This window comes from Pseudochaenichthys georgianus, chromosome 5 (genome assembly GCF_902827115.2).
Source record: "Pseudochaenichthys georgianus chromosome 5, fPseGeo1.2, whole genome shotgun sequence".
Classification (NCBI taxonomy): domain Eukaryota; kingdom Metazoa; phylum Chordata; class Actinopteri; order Perciformes; family Channichthyidae; genus Pseudochaenichthys; species Pseudochaenichthys georgianus.
This window is the reverse complement of record NC_047507.1, coordinates 42,217,488-42,244,899: the sequence shown is the minus strand read 5'-3', so window position 1 is coordinate 42,244,899 and position 27,412 is coordinate 42,217,488. Positions and strand designations below refer to the sequence as shown.

The window sequence follows — 27,412 nt, the reverse complement described above, 5'->3', positions numbered from 1 at the left end:
ACGAGCCGCCTCGGAGGCGAAGGTGTGGGGCTGCAGTGAAAACAATATGGAACAGTTTGTGAGAAAAGGACTGCATCCCTCCGGCTCACCAGCGTAGCGTTCCGGCGTTCCCACACGAGGCTCCGGAGCGTATCCCGTCGGGCCCGGGGCTGGAGCGGGCATCGGAGCTGCGGGCGGAGGGGCGGTAGCAGCCATGGTAGCAGTTAGCTGTTGTACCGTGGCGCCCATCTGTTGCATCTGGGAGGTAAGGTAATCCAGCATTTGTCCCTGGGTTGAGGTTGTCTGGTGGGTCTCGGTAGCTAAGGTAGCTACCATGACCTCCTGTCTTTGGATGGCATCCTCAACCCTTTCAAAGCGGTCTCTAGGAGACCCGGTGTTTGCTTGGTCCATTTCTGGCCAGATCGTTCTGTCACAAACGAGCTGAGGACCAAAGTGCAGAACACGGGAAACCAGGGATAGTCGGTAACCAGCTTTATTGATGGCAATAGGCTGGTAGGAGACAAAACGGCAGATAGTAGGCAAAGGGCTGGTCGGGGACAGGCGAGGGTTCCAGGAGAAAGCAGGACGGGAGTCGCAGGTACAGACGGGTCAGGGAGCAGGCGAGGCAGGCTGGTCAGGGACAGGCAGGGTCGAAACCGGGAGAGCAATCTGAAGGGTAATGCGGGAAAGACTGGCATGCTGCAAAGTACGATCTGGCACTGAGGTGAAAGTGAAGTGGGCCTAAATACTAATGGAGCTGATGGGTGCAACAGAGTGAGAGAGAGACAGGGTGTGACTACCAGGTGACTAAGGAAAGTTAATGCAGAAAATAGGTGAGTGAGAAAGCAAACTGTGACAGTAACTTTTATCCATGTATTTTTCCTTAATGTTTATTTTATTAGCTTTTCTTTTTTAATGCTTAATGTCTTTCATTTTTTTTTTGTAAAGCACTTTGAATTACCCTGCGTCGAAAAGTGCTATATAAATAAACTTGCCTTGCCTTGCCTTGCCTTGATAACTCAGTAATATAACATGTTTTTCTTTCTTTTTTCTGTACAGGATAACTTCAGTGGAGGCTGTGCAGTTTGGAGCAATTCCCCTTCAATGAGGTGGTCCTGCAAGTGTTGTCATTACTCCTCACCGAGCCAACGCACACTAATTGTCCATTACAAACTGAAGCACTGTCATCAGGCAAGGAACTGTCCTCTTCCCTGTGTTTATGCAGACTGTGTGTGCTCCTTCAGGACCGAATCATCTCTGAAAAAACATTTAACTAGAGACCATAGTCAAGCACGTTCAACGCAGGTGACCTCAAGGTTAAATTGTGAACTGTGCAATTCTCAGAGACTTGTAGTGATACACAGTAGTTTGCACATCTAAAAATACACATACACAATAAGGAAACTGTGAAATGTCCCTTCAAAGACTAGTTATATACAAAGACGTAATAATGTTCTTCTATTTCATGTATTGCATGTTCAACATTTGTATATGGTTTGAAATATATATGCTTGTGCAATACCAAATATTACATCTGGGCAGCTTGTGAAATGTGAAAACGTAGGTCACTTTTAACTTGGACTAAAATGATGTAATGTCACTTCTTCATATAGATCGTCAAGGAATTCACCAGGCTGATGTCGATGGACCTCAATTCGCTCTATGAGGGTCTGGACAGCCACCTGCAGAAATTCCTTCAGTTGTTCAGGTCAAAGCGCTTTGAGGGGATCAAAGAAATTACATCCTTAATGGAGAGCCTCGACAAGTATGTAAGTACAGTTCTTTACCTTAAAATACTTTGAGGCAATAGAGTTGCCTTTCCACATTCATTCATGTGTTCTCGTGTAAACTCAATGTAATTGTTACGACGGGATACAGGGGAAGGACCCAAAAGCAGGCGCCTGATGCAGTTCAATGATTTAATAAACAACATGGTGGTACAAAGGCTTAAGGGATAGTGAGGCAGGCAAGGGTCAGAGAAGGCAGGCCACACACGGACACACGGAATATGAAGGAATCTATTAAGTTAGCTATGAGGCGGTTATATAATTCTGATAGCAACGAGTAATATTAATTTATCATGTGTTTTGGCAGGCATCGAACCAAAGGAAGAGGGCAGCAGTGTTGTAGGGCCTACCATGGTACATGAGGGAGAATCCTTCAACTATCATGAAGATGTGTGAGGTAAGCGCTGAAATGTCGTTCAAGATGATACAAAAACGAGTTCACAATGAACAGGGTTACACTAGTCGTTTCAGGCGTCGTCTGTGTATTCATTATGGCAAAGCATCTCTAAAGCACTTTCGTTGTTGTTTCTTTTTGCATGAAGCCAACGGATCCTGAAGAGGACGTCATCAATCCAATCCAACTTTATTTATATAGCACTTTAAAAACCTTCAGACCAAAGTGCTGTACAGAGAGATAAGCTCACACAACATAATATAAATACAAGATACAAACACAAACAAACCAGAATAAACGTAATAATTAAAAAATAAATAACAGGCATATAATAAAAACAATAGACCACTGAAAGCAAATAAAAGCAACACTCTACTTGTTTTGAATGCCAAGGAGAAGAGGTGGGTTTTCAGACGGGATTTAAAAGCAGTCAGTGTGGGAGCCTGTCTGATGAGCAAGGGCAGGTCGTTCCACAGTTTAGGGAGCAGCAGAGAAAGCACGGTCCCCTCTGCGCTTAGACTTTGTTTTTGGCACCCTCAGGAGCAACTGATCAGCTGACCTGAGAGTGCGAGTGGGCGTGTAGCTGTGTAACAGCTCAGAGAGGTCGGCGGGGCCAGGCCATTCAGGGCTTTAAAAGTAAATAAAAGAGTTTTAAAATGAATCCTCAAATGATCGGGCAGCCAGTGGAGCGAAGATAAAATGGGGGAAATGTGCTCGTGTTTGCGTGTGCCTGTTAGTAGCCGTGCTGCTGCATTTTGCACCATCTGGAGGCGAGCAAGGAGGACGCACTTATCCCCATATATAGTGCATTACAATAATCCAAGCGGGAGGTGACGAATCAAGGGAATGGTGATTGGAGTCCTTTCAGTCGTTGAAGATGTGAAGGAACCTCTTCCAGCTTCCTACAATGATGTCGCCCTCGTGATCGAGAAAAGGATAGTCATATGTCACCTTGGTGATGTACCCAATGCTTTTGTGAACCTGATGGGATTGCAGTACATGCTGAACCTTGACTATCCAAAAGACTTGAAATACACCTTTGAGGTGATACAGCGCCTGTTCATGGGAATTGGGTTGGACTCGTGCACTCCCTGGGTCCACTCTCTAAAGAATATATTGCTCAGTTAGAGAGATGGCCTAGGAAGATGTCTCTGCATCCGTCCCAAAGGACGTCATTTGTCCACTGTTCTAAGAGGAAAACAAATGTATGGGTTAGGGTTAGGTCTCTGTGGGTCACACCAGTTTATTTCATTTTCTATTGCTCTATTTTGAGGAAGTGTCTGAGAGACACTAGTGTGTCTTTTATGTTGTACAGCAACCATGAACAGAGTGGATATTTCAGTACTGTTTGAATGTTTTAATTTTCTGACTGACAGTTAAGTTTCTCAGTTTCTGGCCGTTTCTCAATGTCGAGTAAAACTGCTGCAGAGCCACTATTTCAAGAATACTACGTCATAGAGTGCCACAGAATGCTGGGCATTTAAACAGTCCTTCGGCGCCACTCGATGAAGTAGTATACTTGAATAGTGGCTCTGCAGCAGGTATACTCGACATTGAGAAACGGCCAGAGAGATGGCCTAGGAAGATGTCTCTGCATCTGTTCCAAAGGATGCATTTTCATTTTTTGTCATTTGTCCACTGTTCCAAGAGGAAAACACATGTATAGCCCCTCTGCGGGTCACACCAGTTTATTGGTTTTCATTTCTATTGCTCTATTTTGAGGAAGTGTCAGAGAGACACTAGTGTGTATTTTATGTTGTACAGCAACCATGAACAGAGTGGTTATGTCAGTACTGTTAGAATGTTTTAATGTTCTGACTGACAGTTAAGTTAAGAGAGATACCATTTGATATGCATTTTACTGCAGCAATCCTGAACACTTACTCCTCAGAATGGACTCTGTTTAACAAGTCACTCAATTACAGTTGTATCTATGGGACAGTGTAATTTCAGTTTTTGAGCAGCCCAGAGCAAAAAATGGTGTGTTCGAGGGTGTTTTTTGTTTGGTCTGCATGTCCCAAGGAAGGTCTTTATGATATGTTGACATCCATTGACACACTTATTTGAATTAAAAGCAACACTGAACAGTTAATGAGTGTGTGGGTTGGAGTTCTTCATTTATTGATATTGTAATAACAGTCCTGATTGAAATGTCTTTTCAGCTATTTTTTCATGTGTTAATATAGTTTAGACTAAGCTAGTTCTCATCTTGATGTATAATATAACTTTGTAGCTATTAGTTTGCTTGTCCTGGTAAGTTAACTTGGTACTATAAGTTGCATAAACACAGTTGTACATGTTGAGCCAACTTGATTAACACATTTTTAAGAACTCAATCAAATAAGTTTAACCAACATCTTCTTAAGTTATCTTACCTAATATGTTCTAGTCCAAATAACTTGACACATGAAGTTGAGTCAACAGACTACAAGTTGTATCAACTAATTTATTGAAGTGTAATAGACTTGACAATACATGTTGAATCAACTTGACACAACTTAACTCAGTCAAAGCAACAAGATGACTTGACTTAGTCAGGTTGAGTCAACAAATCATTTTTAACAGTGTACCAGAGTATTCCCCCTCGTGTTATGAAGGAGATGTCCTGTCACCGGGGCGCATGCTGTGTGTGTGTGTGTGTGTGTGTGTGTGTGTGTGTGTGTGTGTGTGTGTGTGTGTGTGTGTGTGTGTGTGTGTGTGTGTGTGTGTGTGTGTGTGTGTGTGTGTGCGCTCAGCTCCGCTCTGTGTGTGTGCGCTCAGCTCCGCTCTGTGTGTGTGTGTTTGTGTGTGTCCGACACCCCCATTTGTTTTCAAATGACCACGAACAGTAATTTACACAAATCTGGTTCTCCATAGTTGTATGTGTATTCCCAAGTGAAAGAAATTCGTTTAATCTTAATCTCGATGTGCTATAGTCCTGCCGGAGTGCACCGGAACGAACGATACTATCATAAACAAATGCCCACACACACACAAAACGAGGTCACGCTTTAGTAACTCGTGCGCACGCTTTAGTAAACTCGTGCGCACGAGTTACTAAAGCGTAGTCTTCTGGCTTAGTTCAGTAAAGTTGGAACGCTATTGGGAGATTCAGATTTCACGGATCAATAATTCATGAACAAAACGTTATTCAGACACAAATGACGTCTCCTAAGTACCGTGGCAAGGTTGACAACGAACTACAATCACATTTTGATTTAAAAAAAAAAAAAAAGCCAATACGCGCTGGACACATTACATTGGTCTCTATCCGCAGCCGGAGAAGAAACGAGTGCTCAGGGACCGTCTGCAAAGTGCAACTTCGAAAAAAGAGAATCAATCATATTCAATCACTATTATACAGCTTATTACTACCAAACTCACTACACACATAGTCTCCTGTGTGTCATACTACAGCAAGGAGTTTGGAAGAATATGCTTTTGAATAATTTTGGGGAATATTTATAATGTATATTTATCTTCAATAAATATAGCATCATCTTCAATATACTTTATATTATACAGTATATTTCTACCAAACTCACTATTTGCATTGATGTTGTTAGCATCTGGTTAGCTAGCTGCGCTAACGGATATTAGAAGCTGTTTCTAAAACAAGGAGAGGGAGAGCTCTCTCCTGTCAGACTGAGAGAGATAACTACAGCTCAGTGAGGTAAGGGACTCTCTGTTTAGAGTTAACTTTAGTTTAGTTATCTCAGTGGGTCTGAAACGGTTTGGTCACCATTTATGAGAATAAATGAAAAACAGTTATGAAATACTATATGACAGTAAAACAAGAATACAGTTTAAAAGGTGAGAGATTTGTAAAATATCCATAAAGAAAAAGAAAATCTTTTTCTGTTTCATATGGATGTTGAGAGATGTATCCATAAATCTCTTAATGTTGCTCTCAAAATGCACCCAGGTTGATGCTTTTAACTTCAATATTTAAAAAATATTCCCGGGGGAGCATGCCCCGGACCCCCCTAGAGGAGGTGAGGACCCCCCCACACACTTATAAAATAGCACTTTATCTCTGCTTACACCTATGTGCCATTTTATATGCTGTGAGCTGATTATCGAGCCTTCATTGTAAGAGTCGCGGGTACACTGTGTATGTGCGTATTCCACTGTAGCGCCCGGTACATTAATGGGAAACCCTAGTTTGTACACGTTCAATACATTTAACACTGTACACATGAACGTTTCTTTTTTCGGTTCACCAAAAAAAATCTCACTCCAAGCTGAACTCAAATGTTGGCAGCCCTGTGAGCCATGTGAGCTACATGGTTACTTTCAACCCTGAACAAATATTAAAACTTAATAAAGTGAGCAGAGCCACTGCAGGCTATGCATTCACTATGTGAATGCATTCACTATGTGAATGCATAGTGTGCATAGATCAAAAGTTCAGAATGTTCTATCTAGTTTCACATGCCTGGTCTCACACGTCTGAAAATACATGATGGAAACATACGTCCTTTCTATTTACAGCAAATGTAGTATATTTGTATCAATGGTAAGCGAAATAGAGGTAGAGGTCAGATCGGACACGGCCACTTAAACAGCACAACTGTCAACAGTGGTATCAGAGACCTTGATTGCAGTTCTAATGCTTGCCGATCAAAGTTGATCTGTTATCAGGGTCATCACCAGCATTCAGGGACACACTACAGGACTCTGATGGACTCAGTAGTTTATGACTTGATGATTATCTTTCAAAGCTTCAGCCTAGATACATGTTTATGAGGCACAAGTGCTTCTGCAGCAGTCGGAGATGAGAGATCTGATAAAAGCTATTTTCTTCTCTCACGGGGACTTTGGTGGCTGTTTTATTATGAAACTTACATAACCATGTCAAATCAACTACGTGCCACACTCAACATACGAAAACATATGTTATATAAGTCAATAACAAACATTAATCATTTATTTGAGCTCCAATATATTATCACGCATGTACCATTATGTATTATGTAAGTCAAACATGCACTTTCCAAATACAAAAGAGGTAGGTTTGCGTGCGGCAATGTGCACGCCCAAATTAGGTAATCAGAAGAAATGGAACCCCAGTAATTACAGGTATAAACCATGTATTTAACCAACCAAGTCTCATGGCATTTCATGTTATAGTCACAACATTTAATCTATTGATTCGTGTTCACCAACATGATTTTCCCCTTTTTTTCGTGTCACGATTTTAAAAGCAATGTATTTCTATTGGTAGTGTGTTTCGTGCCTGCACCACATCTGTTTGTCCGGTCGGGTCGTGGAAGACCGGAAGCTGTGGGGTTCATAAAAACATGTTCTTACTCAATATCAAGCCACTATTATTGTTTTTATTTTAAATCGTATAATCTCTGACTTTTTTTGTCATCCATGAGGAAAATAAATGGGGCTCAGAGCCTCAGAATACTGAAATCTGTATTTTTTAAATCTTTTTTTCCTTCTAATTTGTTATTCTTTTCTAAATAACACACTGTTATTTACTCAACAATAACACACAATTATTCCTTGTTTTTATTTATTCGTTTAATTCTATCAATCTCTGGCTTTTTAGCCGTTCCTCAGGAACTGAATTTCACAATAAAAATAACCGGAAACAGACGTAGGACATATCGAGCATCATTGCGATACACACCCACTGAACTGATTACCCAAGATCCTCAGCTTGAAGCTCGGTGATTGGATTGTTTAGCCGCAATGCACGTTGGGATATGGTGTTTATGCGATATGAAATCCGAAAAACATTTAAAAAAGAAAAAAAATAATACTTTATACCGAGTGTTCTTACTTTTCTCTTTGAAAGTCATCACATAATTAACATCTGCCGTAGTTCTCTATTTATAGAGCCCTGATGAGAAGACTTCTAGACAAACAGGAAGAACTGCCATGGAAACTGAATACTTGACGTGGATCATAAATATATCAACAATTCAAAAACATCTTCAATTGCTCTTCACACATTACATCTCCTTGCAGTATCAATACCTAATTCGGCTGACTTTTATATTTGATCCAATTGGTAGATGAAACATGAATAAAACTACACATCTTCAGATGTTATACATACATAAGTGTCCTACACTAATAATACAAGTTATTATGGCTGTGTGTACCTTGTGTGCACCGCCTAGTGGTTAAAGCATGTTATGGAATTAGTTATTGTGTATATGATATGTCAATAAACCTTAGAAAATCTTGAAATCTTGAAGGGATGTGCAAAATAGCAATTATATACAGTCTTTAATTAACTATTAGTAGAGAATAACGAGTAATGAATATACTTTATAGAGATCTGCAGATAAATGTTTAGTCTTCTCAAGCACCAACTATCAAATATCTCTCCTGATTGTTGGCACTTGACAATCACCTTACCTGTATTTTACTCAGGTGTAACTAAAGTCTGCTTTAAGTGTTGTTTATATTTCACATCATTAATCAGAATCTGCAAAGTAACTAAAATAAATGTAGTGGAGTAAAAATACCAGGTTAACCTCTGACTTGTAGTGGAGTAGAATTACAAGTAGCAATGAGCTGTCATGTGGGTATATATTGATGCTGCACATATGTACACAAGCAATTTTCACCATTTATTAATGGGTGTCACACTGTCCCGAAATTGACACCCGATGGACACACGCATAAAGGAAATGTTCAAATTTGGCTGTGATCGTAGCAACATCGGGCATTCGTGAGGGCATCTAAGCCATCGTATGACCGCTGGTGGAGTTTCTCAGGCTCCGGCAGCAACTTCGTGAGCGGCAACTTCGTAAGGCACTCGTGAGGGCATCTTGTCAAATCGTGTCATCTTCGTGTTATCATTGGTGCATTCACCCTCACTCTGATCGGGGCGAATGCCCGATGGCACCGATGATAACAAGATGCCCTCACGATGGCCTTACGAAGGGCAAAATTGACACACGAATTCAACAATAATAATAATTCCTTACATTTATTATAGCGCTTTTTCAATGACTCAAAGCCCTTTTACATATTACACATGCAATGATCAGATACTGTGGACAATACCACAGGAGCAAGTTCAGGTGAAGTGTCTTGCCCAAGGACACACCGGCTTTACAGACGCAGCAGCAGCGGGTTTCACCCCTTGATCTGATGAACATTGCACAGCGCACTGCGCCACACCCGTCCATCTTCACGCCTTGAGGTCATCGAGGCGCTTTTACAAGTACACGTTGGTATTATACATGGACAATACCCACAGGAGCAAATCCGGGTGAAGTGTCTTGCCCAAGGACACAACGGCCTGACGCAGTGGCAGCAGGAGCGGGTTTCGAACTGGAGTTCCCCAGCACCCCCCCTTGATCTGATGATCAGATGCACAGACCACTGCGCCACCCGTCCCGTCCGAAATGAACCTTCGCAAGGTCCTTCGGCAATTTTTTGGCATGCCAAAGATTTTGCCAACCGCTCACGAAGTTGCTGCCGGAGCCTGAGAAACTCCACCAGCGATCATACGATGGCTTAAGATGCCCTCACGAAATGGCCCGATGTTGCTACGATCACAGCCGAATTTGAACATTTCCTTTATCGTGTGTCCATCGGGTTGTTTATTGCACAACAAAATCATGTAAAACATATTATGTAAATAACCCAATTGTGTTCTGTGAAACTAAAAAGAATATAATATATTATTTTGAAGGACAGTTGACAGGAAGTTGTTGTTGTTATGGAAACAACATTACGGAGAAAACGTAATATTTTCTACATATAAAGACGGATAAAGTAAAGAACAAAGTCTGAAGATATCAGTACAGTATCATCGTAATGTAACATAATTGTTTTTGGTACTTTCATTGCAGTTGAACGTCTTAAATGTAATGTAAATGTTGCCTTCGTGTGTGGTTCGGGGCCATCTTCGTGCGAAATTCACAATTCCATATTCGTGTGTCCATCGGGTGTCAATTTCGGGACAGTGTGACAGGGGCTTGAAGGAGTTCAAGTATCTCGGGGTCTTGTTCTCGAGTGAGGGAACAATGGAGCGTGAGATGGGCCGGAGACATCGGAGCAGCGGGAGCGGTACTGCAGTCGCTTTACCGCACCGTTGTGACGAAAAGGAGCTGAGTCAGAAGGCCAAGCTCTCTGTCTACCGGGCCATGTTCGTTCCTCCCCTCACCTATGGTCATGAAGGATGGGTCATGACCGAAAGAACGAGATCGTGGATACAAGCGGCCGAGATGGGTTTTCTCCGCAGGGTGGCTGGTGTCTCCCTTAGGGATAAGGTGAGAAGTTCGGTCATCCGGGAGGGACTCGGAGTTGAACCGCTCCTCCTTCGCATCGAAAGGAGCCAGTTGAGGTGGTTCGGGCACCTAGTTAGGATGCCACATGGGCGCCTCCCTAGGGAGGTGTTCCAGGCACGTCCAGCTGGGAAGAGACCAAGGGTAGACCTAGGACCAGGTGGAGGGATTATATCTCTTCGCTGGCCTGGAGCGCCATGGGATCTCCCAGTCAGAGCTGGTTGATGTGGCCAGGGAAAACAAAGTTTGGGGCTCTCTGCTGGAACTGCTGGAACTGCTACTAAAATCGTTCTGTGTGACACGAATCAATAGATTAAATGTTGTGACTATAACACGAAATGCCGCGAGACTGGGTTGATTTAACATATATTGCATAATTGTATGCATTTTTCAGAAAAAGGTGGTAGTTTGGTAAACAGTGACATCAACGACATGTTTGTCGTAAAATGCCCGAAAAGTAAAATAATGGGAGATAAATATCCCAAAGTCTCCACATTTATTATATTTTTATGGTTTCTGGTCCTCTTTCAGTTGAGACAGTGTAGAATGAAGATGTGTCAGGATCATAGACTGTATCTATAAAGGGTCAGGGTGTAGGACTCTTGTGTGAACACTGGATAAAGCCAGGTCATATTCTTGTTTCATGTTGTTGACATATTAGAGTCAAAGTTTTGCCGCCATAAATCAGAAAATACTGCATTAAAAAAGTTGGGAAGATTGAAATTGGTAGGGAAAGCCAGCGAAGTCGGTAGAAACATGTCAAAAGCGGTAGACTACCACCCCAATCGGTAGAGTTGGCAGGTATGTGTAAGTAGATCTATACGTTAGCTACAAAGCTTAGACAGCTATTTTATGAACAGCTGATTGATTTGCATCAGGCTTTAAGGACAGCCAGTGACTATTGTTCAAAATATGTCCTAGGACAATTCAGCTTCCAATAGCTTCCCAGGGAGAAGGAGAGGAGATACCAGGGGGAAGCTGGATCAAAGGATCTCATTCACCTATATAAGGGAGAGGGAATGGATTCATCTAACCTCATGTCTGTTAGTAAGACATTAGTTGGAGGAATGAGGTTTAGCCTGTTCTAGTTTATAGACAGGAAGGAGGGGGTTACAGCTAGCACGACAATTCCTTTGTGATAAAACGTTTTTTTTTAAAACTCATTTGGTAATCAGTTCATGGAGACAGAGACCCTTAGAGGCTGCACAGAAATACTGGAGACTGTTGTCTGCAAAAAGCATGTTACTCAGACTATAATAACAGTTGCTCATGGCTTTGCTAGCTGCCTCCTGCTAGCTGCTGCTAGGCTAAACATGTTGTGACTCCAATGACAAATATGTCTGTTAATGCACAGACGTGAAGATGATTTGGTTCTGCTAATCTCACCTCAGGAAAGAGAGCCAATAAGATGATTCCCTTTAAAGTTGCATTGTGAACAATGGGCCAATAACTGTTTAAATAGAGTTGCTCATAGTGATAAATACCATGACTGCAGTTCCCCATGTTCAACAAAGTTTTCTTCAGCTATTGTTTTGGTATGATGGCCTACAACTTAGTGAATAACACATCACGATGTAGTCTGCTGAACATATTTTTTCTGACCTAGATTGCACTGATTTCATGTACTAGCCCAGTCGTATGATTCTGTATCCGTTAGATATTTGATATGCAACCAACCTTGACATGCCATATAGTACAGCTTATCACCATACTTCATACTTATCTTATCCTTTGCGTATACTGAACATATCATAATTGCCCACCTCCCTTTCATGGCGAAGGTCTGAACACCTGGATATATATATACAAGATCCTCAACTCACACATATCCATGCTTCTGAGATCCCAAGGTAGCTTGCCTTCCTATCTGCTGCCTTGTAGCTGAAGAGATCAGCTTCAGTATGTTTCAGTTGTCAGAGAATGGAAACTATCCATCAATTGTATTTTATATAACCTTTATTTATACAGGTAATCTTAGATTCTCAGATTCTCATCCTCAAAACAGAAATAGTAGACCACATGTAAAAACAGTGCTTCTGGTAATTTGGGGGGAAATGCTGCAGTTGTGTTTAGGGCTAAATTGTAAAGGTGATACTCGTATGCACTGGTTACACCTGGAACAAGGGGTTTCATAGGCTATGACAGGGGAAATGTGCTGATAGTCTGCAAACTTCATTTGAAACCAAGATAATAATCTTAAAACGATTATGATAACTGAGAGTTTCAAGAACAATGAACAGGTGTAATCTCTAAAACGTAGAATATAATTAAATGTATTATGTTAACAGAATTCACATAACTGTATTAGGTTAGTTGAAAGCAATAATATTGAGTTTAATTAAAGAATTAATAAAGAAGGTTCAACTTAATATTATTGCTTTCATCTAACCTAATATAGTGATGTGACATTTGTTGACATAATACATTTAATTAAAGTCAATGATTCTGTTTTTTTCAGTATATGTTATTCCTGCTTTTATGAATTGAATTTAACAAATGTATAAAGGAAACATTGATTTGGACTGATTCAAAACTACACAAAGATTTAGATATTCCAGAAAACAATGCTTGTTTACATTGGTGGAGATAATGTGCACCAACTCATTTGAGTACATTATAGTTATTGTCAGGTTTAAAAACATAATATGCAGTAACTTTATGTTACTATTGTTTGTCTCTGTCTTTTCTTTGACCAATCTGTTTGATCTATTATTCTAGAAAAAAAGGAATCAGAGTTTGAGATCAAAATGACGGGGCTCACTCTCTTAGCAGGTAATCAGTCCCTCAGGTCTCAGTTGTTCACATTACCATGGTTCTTGATAATATCATACATTAAGCCATTGTTTCATGGTCACCTCTCTATAGGCGTGTGCCTGCTGATGTGCCAACTGGGTAAGTCACTCTCGTGATATTAGTCTCATTGGTATTATGTGTATGAAATGTCAGAACATATTAGTAGTTTCTTGCAAGGCTGACCACAGATTTGCTTTTACTGATCTCCAGCAACTGTCCTCCAAGATGGTGTGCTATTTCACTAACTGGTCCCAGTACAGACCCGGGACTGGAAATACCTGCCCCAAAATGTGGATCCCTTCCTGTGCACCCATCTGATTTATGCTTTCTCAATCATCAACACAAAAACGAGTTGACTACCTATGAATGGAATGACGATGTCCTGTACAAGACCTTCAATGGCCTGAAGAGCAAGTAAGAGTTTGTCTTTCCACTATATGAAATAAAATCCCTAGTTCCTGCAACTTGTACTTCAATCTGCATTTGTTACAATTATAATGTCCCTTTTCAGCTATACCAACACTCTATAATAAACAGGCCTTCGTCAACTCAAGTGTTCTGCATCTATGTGTTAAAGGAACCCTGGTCTGAAGACCCTACTGGCTGTTGGTGGATGGAACTTTGGCTCAACTCAGTAAGTGTTCCTTCATTGCTTCTTCATCAGGAAATGAAAATATACAATAGATCAAGAAAAAAGAGATATGCTATACTTCTGGTCAAGAGTTGTTCAGTTTTTTAGGACAATGGTCTAGTTTATTTAATGTTGAACACATTTCCTCAGGTTCTCCATCATGGTGTCCACTCCAGCCAACCGTCAGACGTTCATCCAGTCTTCTATCAAATTCCTGAGGACTGGAGGCTTTGATGGTCTGGATCTGGACTGGGAAGTACCCTGGATCTCGTGGAAGTCCTCCAGTGGACAAGATGAGGTTCAGTCTGCTCTGCAAGGTGGGTCCTGGTGTTTTGAGCCATTGGAAACATGTGGTCGCAGGTTCCTTCCTTTGTTTCCATCAAGCCACTTAGACGCCTTAAACAGACAGTTCTAACGTTTTATCTTATTCATTATATGTTCTATTTACAATTTTTGATTATTTATTTGCCTTCCGATGATGTGCTGATGATGTGCGACTTGTGTTTAATTAAAATAAAATAATAATATTTTCACACATATTCAACAAAGAAAATAGGCCTTTTCTATAGTCAAACAAATCAAGACAAAATACGCAAAACTCCAATAAAATGAACAACCTTGAACGTCATTCTTTCTTTTACTAAGTGTAGGATAATCTAACTAAAGGGTTAAAATCTGTTTGTCGACATCTTTCGTGGAAACTGTAGTCTTTTGTAGTCTCGACTACAGAGGTCACGAATAGGTGACAATATTTGGCCTTTTTACCATAACTGGCTCTAACACACATATCCCATTGACAACATCATATATTTATGAGAGTCTTATTAATGGTATTTTTTCAGCAACTTGTTAAAGCGTACGCTGCTGAGGCGAAGGCCACCGGCAACCCTCAGCTCATGGTGACTGCTGCAGTGTCTGCCGGGAAGGGAACCATCGATGCTGGATATGAGATCGCTGAAATTGCCAAGTACTGCAGATTGTTATTATTAGTTTTTTCAGTTTTATTATTTTTAAATTATTTAAAGATAGTAGGATGGGAACTTTATCAGTATTTGATATGATTTTCAGGCATCTGGACTTCATCAATGTGATGACCTATGACTTCCACGGAGCTTGGGAGCGATCTACTGGACACAACAGCCCCCTGTACCGCGGCTCCCACGACAGTGGGGACCTCATCTACTTCAACACTGTAAGAGATGCAGTTGTCTCGGCATTAGTGGAAGACATTATATGGCACAAACGATACAGGAATACATACATCACATTGCAATGCAATACTCCAATTTTACACATGAATGTCTGCTAATAGATACAACTAAGCCACAACTGAGGCCCTCTGACAATATTAGGATGATTTCATAGCGTTGTCATTCGCGTATCTCATCTTGGAGAGTAGAAATGTACAAAAAGATTGTGAAGTTAATAACATGTATGATCCTGCACTTTTGAGTCGAGACAACTAAAAGGATAAGTGGACCGGAAATGTACTATCAACTTTATGGAAGTCCAATAACAAATCCCTTGGATAACCTTTTGATATGAGACAATCACTGTCGGTTGTCTGCATGAAGAATGTCAAGCATTGTGTCTGTTATCTTCCCTCCCTTTCTATTTCAGGACTATGCCATGAAGTACTGGAGAGACAACGGCGCCCCAGTGGAGAAGCTGATGATGGGATTCGCTGCCTACGGTCGTACCTTCCGTCTGACAACATCAAGCACTGTTGTTGGAGCTCCGGCTATTGGCCCTGCATCAGCCGGACCATATACACGTGAAGCTGGATTCTGGTCCTACTATGAGGTCCGGTCTGAACAATATGAAATACTGCATGCTAACACAGGTAGAATGGATAGAACATGGAACAATCCAATGGCATTTTGGTCTTTCAGATCTGCACCTTCCTGAAGGGCACCACCATGCAGTGGATTGATGACCAGAAAGTTCCCTATGCCTCCAAGAACAACGAGTGGGTGGGGTTCGACAACAGGGAGAGCTATGAGATCAAAGTATGAACCAGGGATTACAGATGTAGGGTTGTCCGCATGGTGAAATTCAACAGATAAATTGATTCCTACTGAATATTTTGGTTGACTTGTCTTCTTGTTGATCCACAGGTCCAGTACATGAGGGACATGAAGTTTGGTGGTGCCTTTGTATGGGCTTTGGATTTGGATGACTTTAAAGGAGAGTTCTGTGGAGAGGGAAGCCATCCTCTGCTGTACCATCTACGCAAACTCATTGATAATGGTAAGTTATGATACTCAACTTTTTCTTTTTAGCCAATATATTCCTAGCTTGTCAAACCAACTCTTCATACAAGTCATTTTCTTACAAATGTTAAAATGATGTATTTCTCTTTCTTACACCTCACACAGAGATGCCTCCACGTCCAACAACCACAACCAAGAGACCTGCTGTCACTACCACAGCATCAGCCACGACCTCCAAACCTGTTGTGACCTTCACAACAACCATGAAACCCAGTGTAACCACCCCCGCTCCGTCCACCAGGACCACCGTCCCCATCCCAGGACGCGGCTTCTGCAAGGACAAGGCTGACGGCATCTACGCCCACCCTGCTGACAGCAGCGCCTACTACACGTGTGCAGGAGGCCGAACCTACCTGAGTAACTGTGGTCCTGGGACTGTCTTTGACATTGGCTGCAAGTGCTGTGTGTGGCCCTAAATATTAGCTGTTGGAGAACATTCACTGATTGACGTCTCAGTACTGACTCAACAAGCTCAATGCCTCTGGGAACTGAGTCCTTGAAACACCCCCCTATACCAGGATGGGTTATGCAGCGACTTAAATTAACTTTGTATGCAGATCTGTGTACAAGTGTGACAATAAAAGGTTGGTTTGATTTTAATCTTCTATTTCATTTAAGGAGAAATGTATCGTTAAAATAAATGTTGGTGGCAATGCAGATAAGATACCCCTAATGCTGTTGAAAATGTAACTGCTGCATTCCACCTTATTTGGTGACGTCATCCTGAAAGTATTGAGGTGGTCTGATCGAGGTGGGTATAGAATATGTTCTCACCACTTGATGAAGTCTTGGCAGTTGTGTTCTCTCTCTTGCATTGTAGGATAAATATCACACAAATCAGCAAATAAACAGCTGTTTTGAGAGTACAGTCCAATACTGACAGCACTGTGATAACAGGTTTTTAGTTAGCACAGAGATTTGTCACCAAGCTTCAATCTAGCAAAGTAACTGAAAACCCCCTTACAGCTGTCATAGAAGTCATTTTAAAGCACTTACAGACATGGCACTAAAATCCACTTTGCTGAGGTTTTTGAGAAAGAAGACATTTTCAATAAATGTGTTAGTCTTTAAAAGATATACAATATGTGTTGTATTAAAACATAGAGCTCTCAGTCTTCTGTCCGCCTCTGATTAGGTATTATCTATTCCTTTTGTCTTTGTGGTTCCCTGTCGGGTTAATAGACCAGAACGTGTTTTTCTTTGAATTTGAATTCATGGTTTGTAACGGTTTGGTTAATATTAAAATACACTGTAGTGCCAGTGGTGTAAAGAACATGTACTCAAGTACTGTATTTAAGTACAATGTTGAGGAACTTGTACTTTATACTACATGTATTTACCTTTAGTTACTTCACAGATGTGGATGAATGATGTGAAATCTAATCAAGTGTTGAATCAGACTTTAGTTCCACCTGGAGTGAATCCACCAGCTACCCTGCAGCCTACAAAGTACTTCAGACTAGCTGCACCTCCACCAGCTACCCTGCAGTCTACAAAGTACTTCAGACTAGCTGCACCTTCACCAGCTCTGAGAACACTTTCATGATCAATCATTATAAAACATATCATATATATTATTCTGAAATGGACCAATCTGCACAACGACTACTTTTACTGTCGCTACTTTCACTATATTTTGATAATAATACTTTTCTACTTTTACTTGAGCAATATTTCAAATGCAGGACTCTTACTTGTAAAAGAGTAATCCTACACTCTGGTACTTATACTTTTATTTAAGTACAAGATGTGAGTACTTCTCCCACCTCTGTGTAATGCTGATCAGTATCATGTCGGCTTGATTGAAATGCAGTCTTCAAACCCTGAGCTCAGAGCAGCAGACTCCTGAAGCTCTTACCTCAGCCTGTCTCCCTGCCGCACACTGTCAGTCAGGTTCAAGTGAATCATTCATTAATAATAACACACAGGTTAAACAATACATCCCAATTACACCTTTATCAACAGAGAAGAGCAAAGAATGTATGGGCTCAAAAACATGAAAATGTATTCACTGTAAAATAGTCTGTCATTACATGATGTGGCATATCTTATTGTAACACATTATCAGTCACGGTAGGAACGTGTTGGTACTGTTTTTCAGCATTGCTTATATTTGGCCTGAAGACCTTTGCATTTATGTTCCGGCAGGTGATAGGGCTGTGCCAGCTCCAACACCTCAGTATTTTCTTTCACTGCATGGTGTTTGTGCCAAAGGAGATGGATACTTGACATCTCTGATTATCAGAGTGTCTGACGTCATTCGGCCATCGCCATATAACACATCGTCTTTGTGACTTGAGCTATAGGGAGCAATCAAAACATTCAGGTCATGCGTTTATTGCTGTAGAGATGTTTTCTTCAAAGGACAATTGTACCACTTCACTAGTTGCTTTCGATCAATACTGAGAGTAATAACCCTAATATGAATAAGACCGAGATGTAATGAAGATCACCATGAAAACAAACCACATTATGTTTCTGGACATGCAATTACTCCAATTCCTCCAAATCAAAGCTTTGTTGAGGTGTACTAGTAACATGTTTGTCAGGATTGGGAGCATTCAGTAGGTTCTGTAGGTGAGATGGAACCCTCAGAATGCACCTGCAGCTTTACGGCCCGTCCACACAGCTGCGTGCGCTGACGCTTGCCGGCGGGCGTGTCTGAAACTCGACCAACAACCAATCACATGAATCTCCCGCCCCTGACACACAAGCAGCGGTTTGATTGGCTAGAGCTTGTACTGGCATATGATTCGATTGGCTGACGCTTCTGCCGAGGCGTCAAAAGTTGAACATTGCTCAACTTTTGCAGCGAGCCACGCCAGCTACGCTCCACGTCGCTTCCCACGATGCATTTCGGCTAAAAGTGACGTCACCCCATTCAAAGTGAATGGGGAAGCGTCAACGCACGCCGCTGTGTGGACGGGCCGTTATGCAGCAGCACCTGCAAAAAGTCAAATAGTCATCTGGTTTTGCAGCTGCAGAATAGACTGCACACTGCCTCTGTGTGTAGTGAGTCTGATCTCCTGGAAGTGATGTTTCAGGTCAACGTGACTGCATGGTCACTTACATTTAGAGGGTGTTCTGCCGGATCGCTGTTTTGATGTGCGAATAAATAATAAAGGGGTTCAAACCTGAGCCTCAAACTTATATTTCATAGTGTTGTAAATCTGTTAGATGGAACAGATAACATGTTCTGACACTTCAAAAATATACATTTACTAAAAGGTTGTAACTGTACTAATACAGTGAAGCCAGCCTAATTCCCCTTACTTTCTGTGGTGTGTGTGTTGTTGTTGTTGTTGTTGTTGTTGTTGTTGTTGTTGTTGTTGTTGTTGTTGTTGTTGTTGTTGTTGTTGTTTCTATTCTCAACCGTGACCATGATCCCAGGAAAGTCTCCTTGGAAAAGTCCCATAGAATGCAGCCTAGCTGAATGGGGACATCATGTTTTATGAGGCAGGAAACACTAAATGATTGTTTGAATCAGCACAGTTTCTCAGAGTGAGGATTCTTTCATTCATTCTGTGCAAAAGGTGTGGAATGCATGTCTTTCCTCACGGCACAGCTTTAAAGCTTTATTTGAAATGAAATACAGAGTCAAATCCCAGGTCAAATGTACGTTCGAGGGTCTTGAGCATGTTCCTCTAAATATGTGTCTTTGTTGATGTTGTAAATAAAGCTTTAGACTTGGTCTGTTAATAAGGTTTTATTGTATCGTATCCTCTTCATCTCTTCTCATCCTTCTCAGCAGGAGCCTGTCTTGGCGTGCGATTCAGTGAACAACTGTGACTTTCTGAGTGCTCATTTCAAATGTAGTACATTTCAATACTGTGGAAAGTATTTCACTTTGTCTTATGTATTAGTTTAACACTAGTTCCTCACCAGCTGCTGCTGTTACACATGTCATGCTGTTGTTAAGCTCATATCTTTGCTATTTGTACTGGAGATTATTCAGGTGTTCACGTTGTCACGTCTACCTCCTGTGTGTTGGAAATATGTTTCTCTGTTATTGTGCCTACCCCCTGTGTCCCAGAATGCCCCAGTCAGCTCATCCCTTATCAGAAAGACGAGCTGCTGGCTGAGGAACGTCATGATATTCAATGGTCAGGGCCGCTGGGAAACAAAGGACAGAGATACAGGGATCAAGCTGGGAATGAGGACACGCTGAAGCTGAACCGCTGACTTTACTTACATGTATTATGCCAACACATTTCACATGACTGTAAGAGTAGTATTACATTTAAATAGTTTCAATTTCATATTATTGCTTTCAACTTACCTATACAGTTATGTGAAATGTGTTGACTTGATACATTTAGTTCAAGTCAAAGTTTCAGTTTTCCAGTGCAGGAGAGTCTGCAGCTACACCATATGATTTCATCATCTATTGACTTTTTTCCAACGTACTCAGCTCGTCAGTTGAAACAGCCGCAAATCTTTCGTTGGTTTTGTGGTCTGTGTCCATGTCCAACCATTCATCTATACTGAGGCCCCCCAACAAATCAAAGTTAACTATAAAATCTGACATTTTGTAGCGAGAGACAATGTAACAGTGTAATGGCTGTGTGTCGCTATGGAAACCACTACTTCTCCGCTGCTTTCTTGTTTCAGTTTTAGGACCAACGGTATACCGTTTTTCTCAGACGCGGAGGGATACTGACTTGTTGTGAAAAGGCACGTTCTATTTGACCGTTGTTTGATCGTGGAATCAAACACGCCTATTGACCAATCAGAGAGCTTGCTCACACCTATGTGTTATAGAATTGCATTTGTTCAATGATCAAATATTGATTTTGAGTTGAAGATGAGTTGATAATATATGAATTACTGATTTCCATGACAACCATAACAATAAGACATCTCAACAATCAAAGGTGAAATTTGAGGACTATGACCCACAGGTCATTTCGGACTTCAGACTCTGCAGGATCTTATCAAAACCTTCTCTAATAATCATAACATGTATTACCCCAATGCATCAAAGGCAGCTACACCTCCCCATCTCTCTGGGTACAATGACATGTATAAAAAGCCTAACATTGCTGTGGTTGGTCTGGTCTCTGGTCCAGTCTAAGGTGGGTCTAAGAACAAACAATGCCTCTAAATTCAACATTTGTATCATGATGATCTAAAGAATGGTCGCTCTCTTTTGCTAATGTTGTAATTGACCTTGTTTACTTTGTGTCTCCATAGTAATCCAGTGAGTGTGTGAGAAGACAATTCAAAATGACCAGGCTCACAATTCTAGCAGGTAATTAATCTTCACTTTACAACTATAATATATGTAATACTGTCATCCTGATCGTTCATAATATTGTTTTTCTATTTTGGTGTATTTGTACAAACAACATTTACTTCTCTCTTTGTGTGCTTTTTGAAGCATATTCCATTCCTTTCACCAGTTAAAGGATGTGTCCTTATCTGAACCCAGTGAGACAGAGGGTGCCATAAGATGCACACATTTTAGAAGTCCTTTATATGCAAATGTATGATATTGAGACATACAAATAAAGTTGACTTGTCTTGTATATTTTAGATGTATAGTCTCACTGTTTCTTGTATTTATTCCTTAGGGTTATGTCTGGTGATATGTCAACTGGGTAAGTCCTAATACTTTGTGATCAACAAGACTCATTGGATTTTCACTTGCATAACATTACTGGAATCAACATCTCTTCATTCTTCCTTTACTCCACCACAGGATCTGCCACCCAGATGATATGCTACTTTACCAACTGGTCCCAGTACAGACCTGGTCCGGCCAAGTACATGCCACATAATGTGGACCCCTTCCTGTGCACCACCCTGATTTACGCCTTCTCCATGATCAACCATGCCAACGAGCTGATTATCTATGAGTGGAACGATGAGGTCCTCTACGAGTCTTTCAATGGACTGAAATCAAAGTAAGTGGCCAGAGTTGAGAGAGGTCAGAGGTCAGGCTAAGATGCAGTGGCTCTGGCGTTAGCAGACGTTTTGTTCCATGCACAAGAGGCCTTTAGCAGCTACTGCTAGCTTAAATGGGGACTAAAACAATGATTCCAGTCCAGGGATGTTCTGGAATGAATAATGTAAAGGCACAACTTGAGGCTCTGATATGCTGTTCAGTAACAGGAAATATAGTATTGTCTTAACCTACCCTCTGTCCTGTTTTCAGAAATCCTCATCTGAAGACTCTTCTGGCTGTTGGCGGGTGGAACTTTGGTTCTAAACAGTAAGTCATTTTTTAAATCCGGAACCCAACTAATAACATGAGAATAGAATAGAAATGGGAGGGATGAAACCCTCTTCAATGGTCTCACATGCAGAGCACACAGCACACAGTGACATGTGTTCTCTGCATTCAACCCATGCTAGTACCAGGAGTCTAGTACTAGGAGCAGTGGGCAGCTAGTGGGCAGCTAGTGGGCAGCTAGTGGGCAGCTAGTGGGCAGCTAGTGGCAGCTAGTGGGCAGCTATGATCAGCTATGATCAGCTAGTGGGCAGCTAGTGGGCAGCTAGTGGGCAGCTAGTGGGCAGCTAGTGGCAGCTAGTGGGCAGCTATGAGCAGCTAGTGGGCAGCTAGTGGGCAGCTAGTGGGCAGCTAGTGGGCAGCTAGTGGGCAGCGCCCGGGGAGCAATGGGAGTGGGGGGGGAAGGGAGGTGTCCGGTGCCTTGCTCAAGGGAGTTATGTTACTGGTTCTCTAACCACTACAGTATTGGAACCTTAAGGGCATGTATTGGTCTAGTTTCTTCTTCCATATCTGTATGTTTATTTTAAAAAAGCAATGATAAATAGATAACCAGATAAATGAAAACCATCATATATGTATATTGATCATGCATGACTTTTAATCTTTGTTCAGTTTTGGATAGTGTATGGTAACTAAACCCAATCTGCCATGCAGGTTCTCTATCATGGTGTCCACTCCAGCCAACCGCCAGACGTTCATCCAGTCTTCTATCAAATTCCTGAGGACTCATGGGTTTGATGGTCTGGATCTGGACTGGGAGTACCCTGGATCTCGTGGAAGTCCCCCTGAGGATAAAGGACGGTTCACGATGCTCTGCAGGGTGGGTCTCCATTTATCTTGCGTTAGTTTGTAACTGCAGCTACAATTCAAATGTTTACATCATGTTGACTTTCTGGTTTGTGTTTGCTGGAGCTCAGGGCTGCCTACGCTGCTGAGGCCAAGGCCGCCGGCAAGCCTCAGCTCATGGTGACTGCTGCAGTGTCTGCTGGGAAGCGAAACATCGATGCTGGATTTGAGATCGTTGAAATTGCCAAGTGAGTGTTCTGTCTTGTATGCCTCTTGAAAGGAAAACTGGGAGTTCTAAGAAGGCTTCTGAAATGATTTGCTTGTGTTTCCCTATCCAGGGAACTGGACTTCATCAATGTAATGACCTATGACTTCCATGGAACTTGGAACACGTTCACTGGACACAACAGCCCACTGTTCCGCGGATCCATGGACACTGGTGAACACATCTATTCCAACACTGTAAGTACATTTCGGAACTAAAGAAGAAAAGTACCTTCTTTAAAGGTTTTACATCATCTCTTATTTCCATTTTGTAGGACTTTGCCATGCAGTACTGGAAAAATAACGGCACCCCAGTGGAGAAGCTGATGATGGGTTTCGCTACCTATGGTCGTACCTTCCGTCTGACAACATCAGACGATGATGGTGTTGGAGCTCCAGTTAGTGGCCCTGCATCAGCCGGACAATACACACGTGAAGCTGGATTCTGGGCCTACTATGAGGTACAGATTAGATAAGGCTTGAGTAAACCCATTATGATGTACAGTATATATCAGGGGTGTCAAACTCAATTTCATCGTGGGCCACATTAGAATTATGGTTGCACTCAAAGGGCCGGTGGTAACTTCAAGACTATATAAATATACATAGATAAATATATATAAAATAATGTATTATTTTACAATATTTCCTCTGCATTGGATTATTATCGAGGGTAATAACTTCATAATTAACTACGTCTGAAAGCAGAAGTCTAGGGCAAATAATTGCAAGTCTCTTCTCACAAAATGAGATGCATTGTGGGACATGTAGTTTATGGGCAACGTGCTCCTGTAAAGCGGCACGTAACCTTATAATAAACTGATTATATTCTTTGCAAGCTCTTGTGGGCCACATCAAATGAAGTGGCGGGCCGGATTTGGCCCCCGGGCCTTGAGTTTGACACCCCTGGTATATATCATTTACAAAAACTATGGTCAATGGTCTAGATCTGCACCTTCCTGGAGGGCACCACCATTAAGTGGATTCAAGACCAGAAAGTTCCCTATGCCACCAAAAACAACGAGTGGGTGGGATTCGACAACAGGGAGAGCTATGAGATCAAGGTAGGTGGCACATCAGCTCTATATTCTAACATATTCACACCAAATCCAAAGTATTTCCATCAATTTATTTTGTATGTTTGCCCCAACAGGTGCGTTACCTGCAGAAGGAGAAGTTTGGCGGTGCCTTTGTGTGGGCCCTTGATTTGGATGACTTTGCAGGACAATTCTGCGGAGAGGGAGCCCACCCTCTGCTGTCACATCTCCGAAAACTTCTTAATATTGGTAGGTCCAAAGCATTTTTAATGCAGTTAGTAAACTATGTTCAAGACAGATACTAATCTTTTTGGCTGCCATTTAAACACTTGAATTATGATTTACTCACAGGGTGACCTTGACACGCGTCCATGTGAATGCCCACAGAAGTGCAGTTTGCTGACCTTTTTGTTGTCTTTTCTTTAACACAGTGCATGATTCACATTTCCCTCTGTAGTCCCTGGACAGATTTTGAAAGTCATCTTGAGTAAGGCAACATTCAGTGTTGGTCTGTCATTATCTCATCGAAAGGGCGGCGTTTCCTCTGGATACGGCAGCTCTGTATGGGCTCAGAACAGTCTCATAATACACACGTGCACACAGAAGGATCCACACTTGTGTTTTTCAATGCACACACAAATGTGTTCCGTTTCATATACATGTAAATAAAATCCAATTACAGAAAAAAGTTTTACATATTTATTTTTGATCCTCACATATTTGTTTTCCGTTTAAAACCGCTGCACCTGCAAACTCAAACCGCTTCCTGTGCACGGATCGCTGTGCATTCATGTGTGGGTTTTTTGAGACTCCCCTGACGGTCAGCCGATTCGTACTTGTAATTTTTTCTATCTATAGCCAATCAGATGTCTCCTCCATTCTAAGCCAATCACATGAGCGCGCCCCCACGAGGGTATGATTTCTTGCGTTCATGATGTAGCGCTTCATGTACGCATTTTGCGCAGTCCGGTCAGCTCGCTAAACAGAGGGCGGAGCATCAGGTGATCATGCAGAGCTGCAAGTCTCAGTCAGACTCAGCAGCTGATCTGATCCCTCTCTCGCGTCCGGTTATACTTCACTCGCGTTTGTTACCTTTTTACTAACGGTATCTCGGCACCGAAATCCTAGTTTCGGTTACACACCGGTGGTTTCTGACTTGGCTCGTTGTCAGCCGGTAACCAGCTGCCCAGACATTTCGAGGGGAAAAGGGATGCAAACGGGGCGTTCGTGTGCCGTGGGAAGAACCTATTTATTCACGTTCTTCAGACTAATCAGTTACATTGACACTGTATTGCATAGGCCTACATACAGTTACATTTCCCGTTCTGACCACTTTCTCTATACTTTCGTCTCTCTCTTCATAACTCCGCACTTCGCCTTGGCCATCACATTTTACACACACACACTCCAAAAACCCAAAACCCCTTGCGGCTGCTACTCTTAAAGTGACAGGCCAAGCCTGTAACATGTCCATATCGATCAGATCCAGCTCTCCTGATCGGCCTTTATAGAGAGCACCGATCAAACTATTAAGAGTGAATATCGGCCGATAATGACCGGCGGGGCTCCCCCCCCCCGTTGACAGTTCACTGTCTAGCACTGGCTTCGTAGTGCACTGATCGATTAGGCTAAGCTAACCTGTAGCTGCTCCCTCCACACTCACAACAACTTCATACAGACATAAATAAAGCAGCTGTATTCGCCATGTAGGAAACACACATTTAAAACGGTTTTGCCTGCCGTTTTTGTGTACACAAGCATTCATCAATGGTTCGGGAAGTGGCGCTGTACCTTAATAATATAAAGGCTTGTATTTGCGTGCATTTCCTGTTCGGAAAGTGGCGCTGTACTGAGAGTGGAGGTGTCCTGACACATTAGCGCCTGCAGGCAGGCTCCATGGAGCTGTCAGCTCCGGACTGCTCAAAATGCGTACATGAAGCGCTACGTCATGAACGCAAGAAATCTACCCTCGTGGGGGCGCGCTCATGTGATTGGCTTAGAATTGAGGAGACATCTGATTGGCTATAGATAGAAAACATTACAAGTACGAATCGGCTGACCGTCAGGAGAGTCTCAAAAGACCCACACACGAATGCACAGCGATCCGTGCACAAGAAGCGGTTTGTGTTTGCAGGTTCAGGGGATTTAAACGGAAAACAAATATGTGAGGATCAAAAATACATTATGTAAAACTTTTTTCTGTATTTGGATTTTATTTACATGTATATGAAACGGAACACATTTGTGTGTGCATTGAAAAACACAAGTGTGGATCTGGAAATACAAGTTTGAATCCTTCTGAGTGCATGTGTGTATTATGAGACTGTTCTGAGCCCATAGCTCTGCGCTCACCTGAGGATGCAGGGTTCAGTGGATCAGGCAGCAAGACAGAGCAACGAGCAGGAAGCCAGTCTGTGTAAACGTGCAAACACCCAGAGGGAGCTGTGGAAACACTATTTCACATTTGGAGAGGTGTGTAAACAGTGTTAACATGCGCCCTGAAGGTAAGATACAAAACAATCAAAGGAAGATGCTGCTTATAATTATATTAATAATTACATGACGGTCATATGGATAGCTTCAAAATGTTCCTCATGTAAAAGTACAAAAGTATTCTCATCAAAATATAGTGAAAGTAGCGACAGTAAAAGTAGTCGTTGTACAGATTGGTCCGTTTCAGAATAATATATATGATATGTTTTATAATGATTGATCATGGATCACATCAGGAGGATGCGTCCCCAGCTGACCCAGAAAGCCACGCAGGTTCTGGTCCAGGCTCTCGTCACCTCACGCCTAGACTACTGCAACTCCCTCCTGGCTGGTCTACCTGCATGTGCCATCCGACCTCTGCAGCTCATCCAGAATGCAGCGGCTCGTCTGGTCTTCAACCTTCCTAAATGTTCCCACACCACGCCGCTCCTCCGCTCCCTCCACTGGCTTCCGGTAACTGCTAGAATCCACTTCAAGACAATGGTACTTGCGTACCATGCTGC

General features: G+C 42.0%; 2 protein-coding genes across 2 annotated transcripts in view; both read left to right on the top strand.

The window, feature by feature from the left end:
- The window catches only part of LOC117447360 (acidic mammalian chitinase-like), a 40,733-nt gene extending 24,180 nt beyond the window's left edge, over positions 1-16,553 (top strand). The window contains exons 6-11 of the mRNA XM_034084069.1: positions 14,667-14,791; positions 14,893-15,016; positions 15,445-15,627; positions 15,717-15,833; positions 15,942-16,074; positions 16,203-16,553. Coding sequence (XP_033939960.1) covers positions 14,667-14,791; positions 14,893-15,016; positions 15,445-15,627; positions 15,717-15,833; positions 15,942-16,074; positions 16,203-16,513 — 993 coding nt within the window. The 3' untranslated portion in view covers positions 16,514-16,553. The remainder of the gene's footprint in view (positions 1-14,666; positions 14,792-14,892; positions 15,017-15,444; positions 15,628-15,716; positions 15,834-15,941; positions 16,075-16,202) is intronic.
- Positions 16,554-21,323: 4,770 nt separating this feature from the next.
- On the top strand, positions 21,324-24,721 carry LOC117446399 (acidic mammalian chitinase-like). The gene is made up of 10 exons (XM_034082559.2): positions 21,324-21,348; positions 21,671-21,697; positions 21,799-22,003; positions 22,255-22,311; positions 22,984-23,149; positions 23,242-23,363; positions 23,454-23,577; positions 23,655-23,840; positions 24,327-24,443; positions 24,533-24,721. The coding sequence occupies exons 1-10, from the start codon at positions 21,324-21,326 to the stop codon at positions 24,719-24,721; spliced, it is 1,218 nt and encodes a 405-aa protein (XP_033938450.2).
- Positions 24,722-27,412: the final 2,691 nt, after the last annotated feature.

What these genes read in the sequence shown, in the direction of transcription:
- LOC117446399 (XM_034082559.2), top strand. Translation starts at nt 21,324, where the DNA reads ATGACCAGGCTCACAATTCTAGCAG. An exon ending in TCTGGTGATATGTCAACTGG is followed by an intron (nt 21,698 to 21,798) that starts GTAAGTCCTAAT and finishes ACTCCACCACAG; the next exon opens with GATCTGCCACCCAGATGATA. An exon ending in TGGAACTTTGGTTCTAAACA is followed by an intron (nt 22,312 to 22,983) that starts GTAAGTCATTTT and finishes TCTGCCATGCAG; the next exon opens with GTTCTCTATCATGGTGTCCA.